The following is a 16,418-nucleotide window of genomic DNA, read 5'->3' on the forward strand; positions in this document are numbered from 1 at the left end:
TTCAGCACGGTCATATGAATGTTATAATGGACTGGGAAATATTTTTTTCGATTAAAACAATTATTATTTTCTATGTAAAACTGGGTATCGTGTGAATTTCCCACCCTCAGGGACACTTTTATGAGCTCCCAAGAGTGGTCGCTCTAGGCTGATTTCACAGTGCTTTCATAGGCTAGTGCGTCAGAAAATGCTAATGTCCGAATGTATTATGAATTCAAGCCTCTGGTAAAAATGAACTTTTCGTCGGGAATAAAGTTTGAATAGCCTAAAATCAGCTATTGGAAACCAAAACTTAAGTCGCGTTTTGTTGGGAGTGTAATTCATCCTTATGTCAAACAAGACATCAAACTAATAAGTTTTGCCTCTTTTCTCCCTCTCCAAAATGCCGGTATTTAATATGGCTGGGTGTCGGACAGACTGCGTTGAGAAGCCATTCTCCATTGGATTTCAGAAATTCGGCCGTTTCGTGGGAAGGCATCCTTGGTGGTTCTTTATCTGCCCCCTGGTCATCTCTACAGCGCTCGGGACTGGGTTTTATTTTCTTGAGGACATGGAGGCCAACAACATCGAGGACCAATTTACACCAGTAAACGGACCCGCAAAACTTGAGAGGAAATTTGTAGAAGAGAACTTTCCGCTGAATAACTCGGTGTATTCAAACCAGAGACTGTACACCATGGGGGAATTTGCATCCTTCATAGCGGTCTCAAGAGATCCCAACATCTTCACCGATGGAGCCATCAAAGAAATATTAAGTTTAGACAAGAAGGTCCGGGAAATAAAACTTTCGAGAGGTCATGAACAGCTTACATATGAAGGACTTTGCGCCAGAAAATCCAATAAATGTATTCCCAATAAAATATTAGATATCATGAATCATTATGGTAGCAACATTGACCAGACTGAACTCACCTTTCCATTTTTCCGTTTTGGATTCACAACAATATTTCTAGGATATTCTGTCGGTGGAGTTAATGTAAGCTCAACAGTCATAAAGAGTGCTAAAGCAATACGACTTTTTTATTGTCTGAAAGAAGGTAACCGCTCTACAACAGATCTGTGGCTAAACGAATTCCTCAAGGTTTTCCCCTCCAACCAGTCACTGAATTTCATCACGGTAAGTAGACCTAGGCCATATAGCAATGTAGCCAAACATGGATTTAACTGTTAAATTTTAACACATATTGTAGAATGTATTTATTTATTGGCGGAATGTTGACTCTTTTTGGCCCTCCTATATCTACCTCCTAATTAGTATGTCTCGTTTTTATAGAAATAAAATGTCTAACATGAGATTGTGCACCATTTGTAAAAAATATGCATCCCCATCTCATAGTCTTTCACGCAGATTAACACATGGGACAGACTTTACACATCAACGAACAAAAACGCATTTGTTTTGTGGAATCTTTCCTCTTGAGTTAAAATGATCCTGCAACAGAATTACTCCACCGTATGATGACGAGTACCTCCAAAACTGACACAGATTACTCTGCTTGTGGCTCGTTTAGAGGGGTGTACTGAGAGAATTCTGTGGGCCATGAAGCATGACTAATCGCACACTGAATAGCTGTTATCTTTGTCTTTGAACTGCTTGCACACAAGCGGTCTCTATTGTATGATTGTGGCTCATTCAGCACGGCCAAGTCTTACATAAATCAATAGCAATTGTTCTTCCTTCACTTGGATGAGTCTCTTGGCAGCAGGCCAGAGATGAGAGAAGATGGTAGGGAGATCCGCCAGTTCACTTGCTGGAGAGAGCAAGCTAGTGCAGCGTCTATTGACCAGTAGTGTATACTGTTATTGAGTACATTGCTTTTCAGAGGTTTACTGTACTATACTGTATTGTATGGAAGAGTAATCCTATGGCACGGGTTTATGTCTTTGGTCAAGTGTGTGTGTGTGTGTTCGTGTGTGTGTCTGTGTCTGTGTGTGTGCGCGTTTGGATGGGAAGGTTGACAGCATAAATGATGACATGCCCTAATTTTGCATTTCATCTTCCCAGGTTACACATTCTACATCCCTGTCTAGGCAGGTGGAATTCGAGGCCAACACCAGGGACGTTATCCCCTTGTTTTCCATCACATATGTTATCGCCATAGTCTTTTCCATTGTGTCTTGCTTAAGGTATGTATGTGATATATACATACAACACACAGCAAAACTATTATGGCGTTCATCAATGACTGACCTTTGGGATTCTTTGGTTCACATAGGCCCAAGGTCTGACCGGTATGTTGTTGTTTTTCAACAGGTTTGATTGTGTGAGGAACAAGGTATGGGTGGCCACCTTTGGAGTATTATCTGCAGGGCTTGCGGTGCTGTCTGCCTTCGGGATGATGCTGCATTTTGGAGTGCCTTTTGTAATGACTGTGGCTAACTCCCCCTTCTTGATATTGGGTAAGGAGCTATGGATACTTTTCATATTGTTCATATCACATGACTGGGAATACAGATATGCATCTGTTGGTCACAGATGCCTTAAAAAAAAGAGGTAGTAACGTGGATCAGAAAACCAGTCGGTATCTGGTGTCACCACCATTTGCCTCATGCAGCACGACACATCTCCTTCGCATAGAGTTGATCAGGCTGTTGATTGTGGCTTGTGGAATGTTGTCCCACTCATCAATGGCTGAGCGAAGTCACTGGATATTGGTGGGAACTGGAACACGCTGTTGTACACATCGATCCAGAGCATCCCTAACATGCTTAATGAGTAACATGTCTGGTAAGGAAGCAGGCCATGGAAAAACTGGGACATTTCTAGCTTCCAGGAATTGTGCATAGATCCTTGCGTCATGGGGCCGTGCATTATCATGCTGAAACATGAGGTAATGGCGTTGAATGAATGGCACAACAATGAGCCTCAGGATCTCATCACGGTATCTCTGTGCATTCAAATTGCCATTGATAAAATGCAATTGGTTGTTGTTCTTAGCTTATGCCTGCCCATACCATAACCCCACTGCCACCATTCGCCACTCTGTTTACAACGTTGACATCAGAAAACGCTCGCCCACACGACACCAGTCTGCCATCTGCCCGGTACAGTTACAGGTACAGAAACCGGGATTGAATGAAGAGCACACTTCTCCAGCGTGCCAGTGGCCATCGAAGGTGAGCATTTTCCCACTGAAGTCAGTTGTGATGCCAAACTGCAGTCAGGTCAAGACCCTGGTGAGGACGACGAGCATGCATATGAGCTTCCCTGAGACGGTTTCTGACAGTTTGTGCAGAAATGATTTGGTTGTGCAAACCCACAATTTCTTCAGCTATCTGGGTGGCTGGTCACAGATGATCCCGCAGGTAAAGAAGCCGGATGTCCTGGGCTGGCATGGTAACACGTGGTCTGCGGTTGTGAGGCAAGGAGTGAGGACGTACTGCCAAATTTTGTAAAACGACATGGGCGGTGGCTTAAGAAAAAAAAATAACATTGAATTCCCTGGCAACAGCTCTGGTGGACATTCCTGCAATCAGCATGCCAATTTACACGAGACATCTGTGGCATTGTGTTGTGTGACAAAACTGCACATTTTAGAGTGAGTGGCCTTTTATTGTCCCCAGCACAAGGTGCATCTGTGTATTGATCATGCTGTTTAATCAGCTTGTTGATATGCCACACGTGTCAAGTGGATGGATTATCTTGGCAAAGGAGAAATGCTCACTAACAGGGGTGTAAACAAATGTGTGCACCAAAGTTTTGAGAAATAAGCTTTAAGTGCATATGGAACATTTCTGTGATATTTTATTTCAGCTCATGAAACATGGGACCAACACTTTATATGTTGCATTTCTATTTTTATTCAGTATATATTCTATTTTGTATACATTATATTTCCTCTGCAGGTATTGGTGTTGATGACATGTTCATCCTCATATCCTGCTGGCAGCAGACCAACGTTCACGCCCGGGTGGAAGACCGCTTAGCAGACACATACAAGGAGGCGGCCATTTCCATTACCATCACCACCCTGACGGATGTGTTAGCGTTCTACATCGGGCTCATGACTCCATTCCGCTCTGTGCAATCCTTCTGCCTGTACACCAGCACGGCCATCTTGTTTTGCTTTCTTTACAGCATCACCTTCTTTGGGGCGTTCCTCGTACTGAATGGGAGGCGTGAGAACAGCAACAAGCACTGGCTGACGTGCAAAGAGGTCCCAGAGGATTGCCCCGTGGGTCGCTCAAAATGGTACGACCTGTGCTGTGTGGGAGGAGCTTACGACCGCCATACTGGAGCAGAGGAAGTACAGCCCATGAATCACTTTTTTAAGAAGCACTATGGCCCTTTTCTGGTAAAGCCCTGGACCAAGGTGTGCGTGATCCTGCTCTATTCAGTTTATTTGTCCATCAGCATTTATGGATGCTTCCAGATACAGGAGGGTATTGACCTTCGCAATTTAGCTGCTGATGATTCATATGTGAATAGGTATTATGATGATGAAAAAGCCTACTTTTATGAGTATGGGCCAAATATCATGGTAATCATAAGGGGTGAATTTGCATACTGGGAGGAAAAGAATATGTTGGATCTTGAATCTTGTGTAGAGGACTTCAAAAACCTGTCCTTTATTGAGAAAGATATCTTTACATCCTGGCTGAAATCTTATAAATATTATGGGTACCATACAAATCTGAATTTGAGTGTTGAAAATGTTTTCAAGACAAACCTAAGTTCGTTTCTGAGATCCTACTCTGACTTCAAGCAAGATGTAAATTTCACAAATAATTCCATCCGTGCCTCACGCTTCTTCATCCAGACTGTCAATATCACTACTGCCATTGATGAAATGAACATGTTAAACAATCTGCGAGATACTGCTAGGAGATGCTCTGTCCCTCTACTGGTATACCACCCTGTCTTTATATACCATGATCAGTACGCTGTCATAGTGAGTAACACCGTTCAGAATATCTCCGTCACCACAGCAGTCATGTTATTGATCTCCCTCCTACTGATTCCAAACCCTCTCTGTTGTCTGTGGGTGACGTTCTCCATCGCTTCTGTCATTGTGGGCGTCACTGGTTTCATGGCATTGTGGGATGTTAATTTAGACACCATATCCATGATCATTCTTGTTGTCTGCATTGGATTCTCCGTGGACTTCTCCGCACACATTTCCTATGCCTTTGTTTCCAATAAGAAGCCAACTGCAAACGAGAAAGCTGTGGAAGCGCTGTTCCATTTGGGCTATCCCATACTTCAGGGTGCTTTGTCAACCATACTGGGCGTGATAGTGCTGTCTGCTTCCAAGAACTACATCTTCAGAACCTTCTTCAAGATCATGTTCCTTGTCATCTTTTTTGGACTGTTCCATGGCATAACTTTTATCCCTGTCTTTTTGACATTCTTTGACTTTTTCAGCAACAACTCAGGCAATGTCAGCCCTCAGGAGAAAAGGGCGCTGGAAAACGAAGCCATGACCAACTGCCAGCTCAAAAACATCCAAGAGAAAGCCATTGATCACGACAAGCAAATCTATGACAATCACACCTTCCTGCCAGACAATCAACAATTATTCCCAACACAGGCCTGTCCCTCAGTCTGGACACTGACTGTCAACACCCATCCCACCCAAAGTGGTCAGATGTGCATGGCAAGCACAGTTCCCATGTTCAGAGTTGATAGTCAAACATATGAAGTTCAGATGTACACAGCTAGTAATGACGCTGTCACGGTCAATTGCAACCAAAATCTGGGGGCTGGTGAACATCATTGTGTGATTGGAAATAACCAACCACCAGTTTCGCAGGAGTGTAATGCCCCGTTTATCAATTGCTCTGATTCTGCAGATCCTGTTCCTTGAACACCGCACTGTGTGATAAAGCATGTGTTGTTGTTTCATGCAGCGTATCTTACAAATGAGGTTTATGTCAATCGTAAAGCCCTAATCGCAATGTTGTATGGTTTAAACCTTTTTGACTGGATTTTTGTTGATGACACTCAAACATATAAGCTTCAAGTGGCCATCATGTAAAATATATCCATACAATTGCTTAACTGTTGAAGTTCTACAAAACACATTATTTAACTTCGCAGCAAGGCATCAGTGTTGATGGGTTACTATATATGTGGCATTGTTGATGGGTTTTAAAACCACCGTGAGCATGTTCATGTTTTGTATTTGATGAATCCCAAGCTTTACTGATACATTAGAATAGTGTTCATGATCTGTACAATTTGAGATTGTGTACTATTACCAATATATTTGTATAAAATGAAATTGATTTAACTTTCTTCTCTTTAAAGGATATAGTGTTAAAATAACTACAATAGCACTTCCTAGAAACATTATCAGTTCTGTTGGGTTTGCAATTGATAATTCATATTTTAATCTATTAATTATTGATACTGTTAAAACACATACCATACTATGTATTGAAACCTAATAAAACAGCATTTACACATGTATTCAATTTATAATGTTAAAATAAATTATGTTGTCCTTGCTTACCCTTGGTTTAGGTAGTTGATTTCTACAGGTGATGTTTGTAAACCACAAGGTGGCAATGTGAATACATGAAGTGAAGAAAACTTGTGCTGATATCTAATTGTTTGATATTTGTTTTGTTCACCATGTAATTTATTACCTAGGAGTTTATATTCTGACCTCACAACACTCAATGGCTTCTGTAACACCTCTTGTAAACAACATTTGTGGAGTACTATACTATGCATTTGAAATAAAAATCATCTCACTTGCATTCAGACTATTTCCAATAAACCATGTCCTTTACGGATATTCCTTTGCACATTTTTTGTCTCAAATGACAAAATGTGAGTACTTCCTTTAATGTTCTACTTATTCTGTGGGTTTTGCATCCTTGCTAACGCCTCTGTTTGGAAGAATGACAATGTCACAGAACTTTTAAACATTTATGCAGCAAGGTTTACAGCTAAAGACTGAAAGCAGCTGCAAAATGAGCTTAATGGTCTAAAATGAAAAGAAAACAGGAGCAGACTGAAAATGTGCCTTTATTCTTGGTAATATAGTATAATATAGTTGACAAAACCTTAGGCTTTGATTATGTCACTGGATAATTCAATGAGCTTTTCGTATCAATGGAGTAGGGGTATTTTTGCAACTCAGACTTTAAGCCACACTCAACAAAACTCTAAACCTCCATTTCACAAAATGTTAACATGCAATGTTAACAAACAGAAATGGTTGCTAATAAAAAAAATAAAAAAACAGAAATATCACATTTCCATAAGTATTCAGACACTTTCCTCAGTACTATGTTGAAGCACTTTTGGCAGCTATTACAAGCTTTGCCCCAATCTGAGGTCCTGAGCGCTCTGGAGCAAGTTTTCATCAAGGATCTCTCTGTACTTTGCTCTATTCATCTTTGGCTCGATCCTGCCTTTCCAAATCATGTCCAATCAATTGAATTTACCACAGGTGGACTCAATCAAGTTGTAGAAACATCTCAAGGATGATCAATGGAAACAGGATGCACCTGAACTCAATTTCGAATCTCATGGCAAAGAGGCTGAAATCCTATGTAAATAAGGTTTAAGTTTTTTATTTGTAACAAATTTGCAAAAATCTAATTTATTATTATGGGGTATTGTGTGTAGATGGACAAGGGGAAACAACAATTTAATCAATTTTAGAATAAGGCTGTAACGTCACAAAATGTGGAGAAAGTCAAAGGGTCTGAATACTTTCCGAAGGCACTGTAGAATCCATTAAAATAGACGGAACATTTACCAATACAAATTATATTAGACAGTGTTATAATCCAAAATACTCAGTAAAATATTTCAATGTTGCTAGTACACATTGCTGTCTTACCCACTCTCTTCCAGAATTGTTACCAATGTAGACAGTGTGGTGGTTGGATCCAGTAGTTTAACCAGGGGAACATTCACACCTCTCTCTTGGAAGATGTAATTCTGCAGAGTCATAGCCAACATTGAGTCAATACCCAGTGCATACAGGGCAGTGTCGTCATTTACCTCATCTATGCTAACACTAGTGATTTCACTTAGCATAGCCCTGACATTCTCATGTGCTGTGGAAAGCTGTTGAACAATGGGTTCTGTCATGTTGGTGTTCTCAAGTTCTTGCTCGACCAAAGCTGTCAGCCTGCCTCTGAGAGATGCGTTTTGGGAGAGAACGTGGTTGCTCAGATTTCTGAAGTTGAATTTGCAAATGACTTGCTGTGGATTGTTCATCAACAAACACTTTTCAAGGGCCTCATGGACTTCTGACACCTCCATTATCATCATGCCCTTTGCCTCAAGAAACCTTTGGAAATTGTCTCTGTTCAACAAGAGACCGAGGTTCAAAGGCCCCCAGTTGATGGACTGTCCAGCAAGCCCAAGGTTTCGCCGATAATGAGAGAAAGTGTCCAGGAACGAATTGGCTGCTGCATAGTTAGACTGCGAAGCATTGCCAATGAACGAAGAGATGGAAGAGTAGCACACAAAGTAATCCAATTTGTTGTGCTGTGTTGCATAGTGAAGATTCAATGCCCCATTCACTTTGGGTCGAAGAACTTTATTGAAGTGTGATCGGTCAAGGGTTTCGATCAAAGCATCATGCAACACAGCTGCACTGTGAAACACTCCTTTGATTGGACAGGAGGGAAACATTTGTAGAATTGCTGTGATTGCATTCACAACCTGCCCTGACACTGACACGTCACATTGGACACTCATGATAGACACCCCACATCTCCTCTGGAGAGTGTCCATCTCAAACTGCATCTCAGCTGACATAGGACTTCTAGACAGGGTTGCAATGCATCCGCCACCTCTGTGAGCAATGAACTTCACAGTCTCGAGGCCCAAACCCGAGAGCCCTCCGGTCACAATGTACACACAACTCTTCTTAAAGAGCTGCCGTGGTCTCATTAGCAAAGGGATATCAGATAGTGTATTTTCTGAATCCGCATGACCCAAAACTACTTGAGACACAGCCTTAGCTCTGAAGTAGGACTCACAGTGCGCAGTGGGCTGAGGATCTCTTGTGTCTGTCGATTGAAAGGTAATGGTTTGCAGAGATTGCGATACACCATCCAAATGTAATGACCTCAGCCAATTGTGGATCTTTGTTTTCTGTGCCTTTATATTGGCTCTCTGGAAAACATTTGACACGTAAAGTGTTTGGATGTGTGTATGTTCACTCTCATGTGCAAAAATGTTCGCTGAGGATGACACCTGGTTGTCACAGACTACAACAATATTCTTTGCTGTGGTTCCACTGCTTATTCTTACCACTACAGATGGATCAAAGGGAGGCAATACAACAAATGTATTACACTGATCAATGTTCAGGAGTTGTCCACTAAACTGGGGCAGAACGATGGCATTCCATCCTGATTTGTTTGCCGTTTGGGTTAAGACCTTCAGCAGAACAGAGTCAGGTACAGAGGAGATGATGGCCAACCTTCTCTGTTGTTTGACTCTGGGTAACGCTCTGTACAAGATTTCCCATGCCAGCAAAAAGTAGGACACACATGGAGCCTCCTTCAGAAATGGGAGCCTCTTCGGGTTGTAGCATGCTGCTTCTGGAATCACAACCTTAGAAGATGCAGCAATAGGATAACATGAAACTACATGCTCTCCCACTTTCAGTTTGCTCACACCTTTCCCTACAGCTGTGACAGTGCCACTGAAGTCAAGGGCCAAAAGCTGGTGGTTCTGAGAAGCATGTTTGTTCCAGTACATTGTCTGGCCAAAGTTCAGATCAGAGACGCTGACAGAAAAGTAGTCTGAGGAATGAACACAAATCTCACTGAGCTGAATCTCAACTGATTTCTCCTGGATGTGGTTATCCTTTACATCACAAGGCATGGCAGACAAGCTAGTCATTCTGTATGGATCAGCAGTCTGAAGGATGAACTGCCCAGAACTCAAAGAGTAGACAGTTCCCTCAGAGCTGGCAATCCCTTTTATGGGCGTACGGACTATAACTGTTGAATATATCTGGCCCCTGCTAATCATGACCTCTGGGTGTTTGCTGGTGTTAATCACATGAACCAATGCCTGAATGTCTTCACTTGACACAGAAGCAAGGTCAATCAGCTGAAAGGAGAGGCCTGGTATCTCAGCAGCACAGGCTCTTGTCATGCCGGACAGGACAAAACCAGGACTGACATGGTCTACGGTCGTCTCTGCTGAACGGTAGGTTATGACTCGGATTGTGCAGGAACACTTGTTTTCTTTCAAGGCAAGAACAATCTGACGATAATGCTCACAGCAGTCAACCAAGCATTCCAATGCCATCTCAGTCGACAGATGGCTGAGGTCTTGTACACCCCACATGAACAGTACCTCCTGTGAATCTACACCAGCATCACCTTGAAGAGAGTGAGACACTAAGTCTCGAACTTGTGGGTTGGTTCCAAACTCTCTGTTCAAGACAAAAAATGATGTGTGGTGTAGGTATGGCCTCAATGCTGTGCCAACTCCCAGGATGTCCTCAAAGATCAAGGCTTTGGGTTTACAGCTTACATGGGTATTGTCAGTGATGGTGAAAAGTTCATTGTGAAAGAAGAATGACTCTGCAACATGTGAACAATTTCCTAAAAACGAGATCCTCACATGCTTTAGTTCCACTAAAACATGTCCGTCTTTATTGGAAAAGCAACCACAAACATCTAAGTAGTCTGAGGTTTCTTGAATTGCTCTCAGATACATAATCATGTCCTCCTGCAGAGGTGCTGCTATTACCACACTGCCAATGGCAGATGGGAAAACCGGCCTGGTGGTCAGTCCTCCAACAGCTACCATTGCAGTCATTTGCAGAAAATAGTCCAACACCACAGGGTGAAGGAAGTACTCATGAAGCTGTTTCAGCACCTCACCTGAGACCTTAATTGCTGACACCGCCTCCTTGAATTCATCGCCGAAATGTACATCATCCAGCTGTCTGAAAATAGGACCATACTCAAAACCTGCACGGGAGAGGAATGAATAGATCTCCTCCCCCTTTACCATGGATTTGCACCTTTTGAAAATGACATCCGGGCAAATGGTTTGTTCCTCAACCAATGTTCGCCCACTTCGACAACAAATGGTGCCTGATGCGTGTGTTGCTGAGGGAGACTGTATCTTAAACATGGTGTCATTCTCGGTTGCCTCCAGTACCACTTTCAAATGCTGAGAGTTTGTGCTGAGTGTAAACAAGCTCTGAAAAGTTACACTTAGCTGCATCGAGCAAATCGGCATCTTTGGTCTTGAACTTGCCATTATTGAGGCAAAAGCCAGTTCAACATACAATGCACCTGGAGCAATGGCAACACCATTGTTTTTGTGCTCCCAGAGATATGCTGCAGTATCTGATGAAAGATTGCATTTGTGCTCTTTGCTCTCATGCTTTGTCTGAGATATCAGTGGGTGTTGAGAGGAAGCTGTTTTTTCATTTCCTTGTCTTACAGCCTCAAAATACACCTCTTTTGTCAGATTATCAAACTGATATCTTGGAAGAGCTGTTGGTGATGCCTCACAGCCTTCGTAGAACTTGTCCCAGTCTACATGGACCCCCTGTTCAAACATTTTGGACACAGTGGTCAGCATTGTCTCATGATCTTTTTCTGGCTGCACTGAGGACAGAACTATAGTGTCATTTCCCAGAGTCTCCTGGATGTACCTTTGTAGAGCCCTTCTAGGGCCTATTTCCACAAAGACCACATTCTTCTGGTCTTTGGTCGCTGCTTTCATTGTATGCTCAAATGAAACTGGCTCTCGGATATTCCTAGCCCAATATCTCCCTGTGCTAAAGTCTCCATGGGTGTACATGTCTCCAGTCACTGTTGAGAAAAGCTCACAATCCATTTTGTTCGCTGTCAAAGAACCAATACTTTCCTCAATATGGTCCACTATGGGATCCATCATATGGCTGTGGTATGCAGCAGGTACATCCAGTACACGGAGGAACAGATTCTTGCCTCTAAACAAAGCTGTCAGCTTTTGATGGATATTGTCTATAGCGTCTGCATCACCTGAGAGGGCGCAGGACTGTGGGCTGTTGAAAGCAGCAAGGCAAACCTTCCCAGAGTAGATTGGAAGGATTTTCAGGACCTCCGACACAGCCATATTACTGACCACAAGCATTTTCCCTCCTGTTACCTTACTCTGCAGAGTACTGCGGAAATAGATCACCTTCACTGCATCCTCAAGGGACAGCAGACCAGAGCAGTGGGCAGCAGCAACCTCTCCAACAGAGTGGCCAAGAACGGCATCTGGTTTGATGCCCCAGTGCTTGAAGAGACTGGCAATGCCAACTTGAATGGCAAAGAGGAGGGGCTGAACAACATCTGGCTTGGTATAATCATCATTGTCAAAATCGTTTGCTATCTTTTGTGAGATGCCAGTACTTTTGTAATTCTGGAAGAGATTCTCAACCTCTCTGACCTTTTCTCTGAACACTGGCTCCTCTTTCAGAAGCTGCTTACACATTCCCCTGTAGGTCACTCCATTCCCACAGAACACAAAAATCAACCTGTTATCTGACCTTGATGGCTCAAGCTTCCTGTTCATCGCACACTGCAGTTGATTCTCTAAGTCGGGGACAGAGGACGTCATAAATGCTTTCCTGTATTTGTGTCTCAAATGGCTCCTCCTACATGCTGAGGTAAACATCAAAGTGAGTATGTCAGTTTGCTTATCTCTGCTAAGTCTTTGATATGTGTCTGTGATAGACATTGCCAATGAGTTCTCAGAGGCTGCAGACAAAACAAATAACTTGGGACAGTTATAAGTAGTCAATCTTGTGTTGTTGCCCTGCACATACTCCTTCACTATCGCATGAGCATTTGTCCCTCCAAACCCAAAGCTATTAATGCCAGCTAGCCTTGCCATGGGCTCTGATTTTTCCCACTTCTCTGCTTTGATCGGAACTCTTACATTGAGAGCTTTGGCATCGATACTGGCACTGTCCTCAGAGTAGAACAGTGAAGGGACAATGGTTTCATGCTTCATCATTAGTAGTACCTTGATTAGACCTGCCACTCCAGCTGCAGATTCTGTGTGTCCAATGTTGCCTTTCACAGAGCCGATGCAGAGTGTTTCTGAACCTGGAGGTCTGGCTTTGGCAATGACTTTGGAGATGCTGCCTGCTTCTATGGGATCCCCCACTGGAGTTCCAGTCCCATGAGCCTCTATGTACTGGACAGTGGACAGGTCAGACTCTGCCGAGTAGATTCTGTGTAGTAGCTCTACCTGCTGGACCATGGATGGCTTGGTGATTGGAGTGACAGTGTGACCATCTTGGTTTACCGCAGTTCTTCTTACTATGCCCCATACCTTGTCAAAGTCCCTCAGAGCCTGTTCAAGGATACATTTGGGTACCATTAGCTGTAATGTTACAATTGATTTATGGTACAAAATAGAACTTTGTGATTTATGTGGTTCAAAATTAAACAACTTCAAATGAGTTCAATTTAAAACATAGTAAACATTATACTCTTACGTTTTTCAGTGGCTTCAGCAGAATAATCCCGCAGCCCTCTCCTCTGCCATAGCCATCTGCTCTGCTGGAGAAAGGTTTGCTGGTGCCTTCAGGTGAAATCATCTTTGCCTTGCTGAGAGCGACAAAGACTCGCGGCTCTATGATACAGCTTACACCGCCACAGAGAGCCATTTCACAGTCTCCTGAGTAAAGCAGATTGAATAACAGTTAAGTGGTAATAATATGATTGAAATATGCCAAAAAAATGATACGTCTTTCTGTTCATTATGAATAGAACTACCTTGCTTGATGGCCTGGCAGGCAGAATGGAGAGCCACCAAGGAGGAGGAACATGCACTGTCTATGGCAAACGAGGGACCAGTGAGATTGAAGATGAAGGATATCCTGTTGGCCGCCACGCTCATAGCCGTCCCTGTGCCATTGTAGTGGGTTATGGTGCTGGGTCTGTTGTTCAGGAGGGTCTCATAGTCCCTGTTCATGAGACCTGTGAGAACACATCCATTGCAGAGTGTTATTCACTGTCCTCCCACTTTATATTGTCTCACTGCAATTAAGTGTGCTTGCTGAAGACAAAGCAAAACTGTAGAGTTCTTACATACTTATAATTATTTGACGCCTTCCGCCCGCTCAGGAGCTTAAAAGATTTTAGCTATAAACACGAAACCAACTTCCAAATGCCCAGACTGCCAACTTAGATTGTTTTTTGGTAGCATTTATACTTTTTGTACTATAACAATATGCTGGTTGCAGTATAATAATATTTAAATGAGCTCCCAATGCATTTCAATGGAAAAATAAGCCCATTGACTGTTTAAGCTATCAACTCCAAATTAACATTGAGATGTTCAGACTGACCCTACTTAGACTGATTGCCAAAAGGTTTTTGATACTATATATACTATTTGAACTATAACCATTTAAAATGTGTATAATTTAAGGTGGGTTTGAATGAGAACCATAGAAATACTGCACAGAAGTAGATAATCAAAATGGTCCTGCTCCTTTTGGCCAATTAGCTACAAGACCATTGAAACATTGAGACTTGCCTAACTTCAAATACTTACAGTTTTTCCCAGCAACTATAAATAAATACACATCCATTAAATAACTCGCCAACAGTAAGTCTTGAAACGTTCAAGCTAGTGATAACCAAACCAACTTTCACATGTTCAGGCTATCCTATCTTATCCAATCAATCAATCTTTCAATCTACCAACCACCATTACTACTGCAGTCACTACCACAGTTTATTTCACAACCATAAAAACTTTAAAACAAGCACAACATTTTCTTCAGGATATGTACTTTTTTTTTGTGACCAATTTTTTAAAACATTATGGTTACCTATGTAAACACCTGTTCTGGTCCCACTGACTTTCTCCATTGGCATTCCAGCATCCTCTAATGCCCTGTATGTACACTGGAGTAGGAGCTTGTGCTGAGGGTCCATGAAATCTGTTTCAGCCTCAGTGATGCCAAAGAACTTGTGATCAAACTCATTAAACCTGGGAGATAGACAAGATTCCCATTACCGAGTTCTACTTTACCTTACCATTAAGACAAGTCTTAATGTAAAATATAACAAACACTTTGAAAGTTCAATTTTTCAATATTATTCATGCAACTTCACAACTACTCAAGTGAATAGAGCAAGAATTTCTTAATATCTTACCCATCTATAAGAGCAGCTTTGGTTGTTTGCGTCTTCCCAGGTTTGCTATCATCAGGATCATACCAATAAGTGCTGTCAAACCTCTCGTCTGGAATGTCTACTACACAGTTCCTCCCTTCCAATAGAACCTTCCAGAAATTGTCAAGCCCCTCACCTAAAACAAAAGGGCAAAATTCAGCATCACTCTGGCTTGTGTTATCTTTTGACATACGAAATGTATCAACTCCTTATCTGATCCATTCTTACCTCCTGGGAAATTGCATCCTATCCCAACTATGGCAATTTCGTCTTTGTTGTCCTCCATCTTTGCACCTCATTACAAACGACCTTTGACAAAATGTAAAATCATGTGACCTTGAGAACAGTCTTTCATGCGTTTTACCTCCTATCCAAAGACTGTGATGAATGGAGGACGCTATTTCAAAGTTGTCAAAAGCAATTTTTTTGCAAAACAGTCTTTACTGGCAGCTGAACCATTCCTGTTGGAGCGGTGTTTGTCCTCTTGCCACAACTTTCGTATTCTACCCCTGGTCCTCTTTATAAATCAACTAACGTCTCACTGATCAGTCAGATGCATCAAGACAAAGGGAGCAGGGGTTCCAACAATAGATTGATTTGTTAGAGAAGCTATTCAGCTATTTTTAATTAGGGTAGTTTGAAACAGAAGTCACTAATTGCAGGCTTGAGATGAGGTTAAGTTGTTCAGGTGCATACAATGGATGCTTATGTTCTCTTCTGTTGCCCAGACTTTTTGTTGAAATCTCTTTGTTCAGTTATCATTATTACAAAACCTAGACAGACTACACGGATAAAATAGATGTGGTGACTAAAACGGTTCCATCGCCGTCTATAGAATATCAGACCAATTGCATCTAACGAGGGGAAGGAGAGCTAGGCTTCTCCCTCAAGGGGAACCAATACTAAGATGACTACATTGACAGGAAATGATGGGAGACATCCAAGACCGTTTTCTGTGATTGAGGGTAATTTAGCTAACAGAAAGAGTGCAGTCTCAGGTCCGTTTTTCCAACATCAGGTCGTTTAAGGTCAAAGAATAGAAAGACAATGCACTCACAGTATATGTGCACTCCACTGCAACATGATAACTGCGGGAGAAAACACCCAAAATTCTGCTTTGTGCAACGCACCGAGTTGTTTTAGGGAAGTCCAATATTGCCGTTTACTTCGTGCATCACAAACTCTACCTTTAAAGTTAATTTGCACTTGAGCTGAAATCCAGTGTTGACCATGAATGCAAACCTTAAGGAAATTGTGAGGCACATTATGAGCAGCACAGTGCTGCAACAATGCTTTGAAATAAT

At 42.2% G+C, this 16,418-nt stretch overlaps 2 protein-coding genes across 2 annotated transcripts; one reads left to right on the forward strand and one right to left on the reverse strand.

The window, feature by feature from the left end:
• The first annotated feature begins 189 nt into the window (after nt 1–189).
• ptchd3a (patched domain containing 3a) lies at nt 190–6,741 on the forward strand. Its single transcript, XM_035769869.1, has 4 exons — nt 190–1,117; nt 2,006–2,127; nt 2,255–2,400; nt 3,847–6,741. The coding sequence occupies exons 1-4, from the start codon at nt 383–385 to the stop codon at nt 5,805–5,807; spliced, it is 2,964 nt and encodes a 987-aa protein (XP_035625762.1). The 5' UTR covers nt 190–382; the 3' UTR covers nt 5,808–6,741.
• A 219-nt stretch (nt 6,742–6,960) lies between these two features.
• pks1 (polyketide synthase 1) lies at nt 6,961–15,400 on the reverse strand. Its single transcript, XM_035769482.2, has 6 exons — nt 15,343–15,400; nt 15,097–15,250; nt 14,769–14,929; nt 13,705–13,908; nt 13,425–13,606; nt 6,961–13,279 (listed from the first exon to the last, which is right to left on the reverse strand). Exons 1-6 carry the CDS (start codon nt 15,398–15,400, stop codon nt 7,796–7,798), a joined length of 6,243 nt encoding a protein of 2,080 aa, XP_035625375.1. The 3' UTR covers nt 6,961–7,795.
• Nucleotides 15,401–16,418: the final 1,018 nt, after the last annotated feature.

The sequence above is a fragment of the Oncorhynchus keta genome, chromosome 4, assembly GCF_023373465.1.
Source record: "Oncorhynchus keta strain PuntledgeMale-10-30-2019 chromosome 4, Oket_V2, whole genome shotgun sequence".
In the NCBI taxonomy this organism is placed as follows: Eukaryota; Metazoa; Chordata; class Actinopteri; order Salmoniformes; family Salmonidae; genus Oncorhynchus; species Oncorhynchus keta.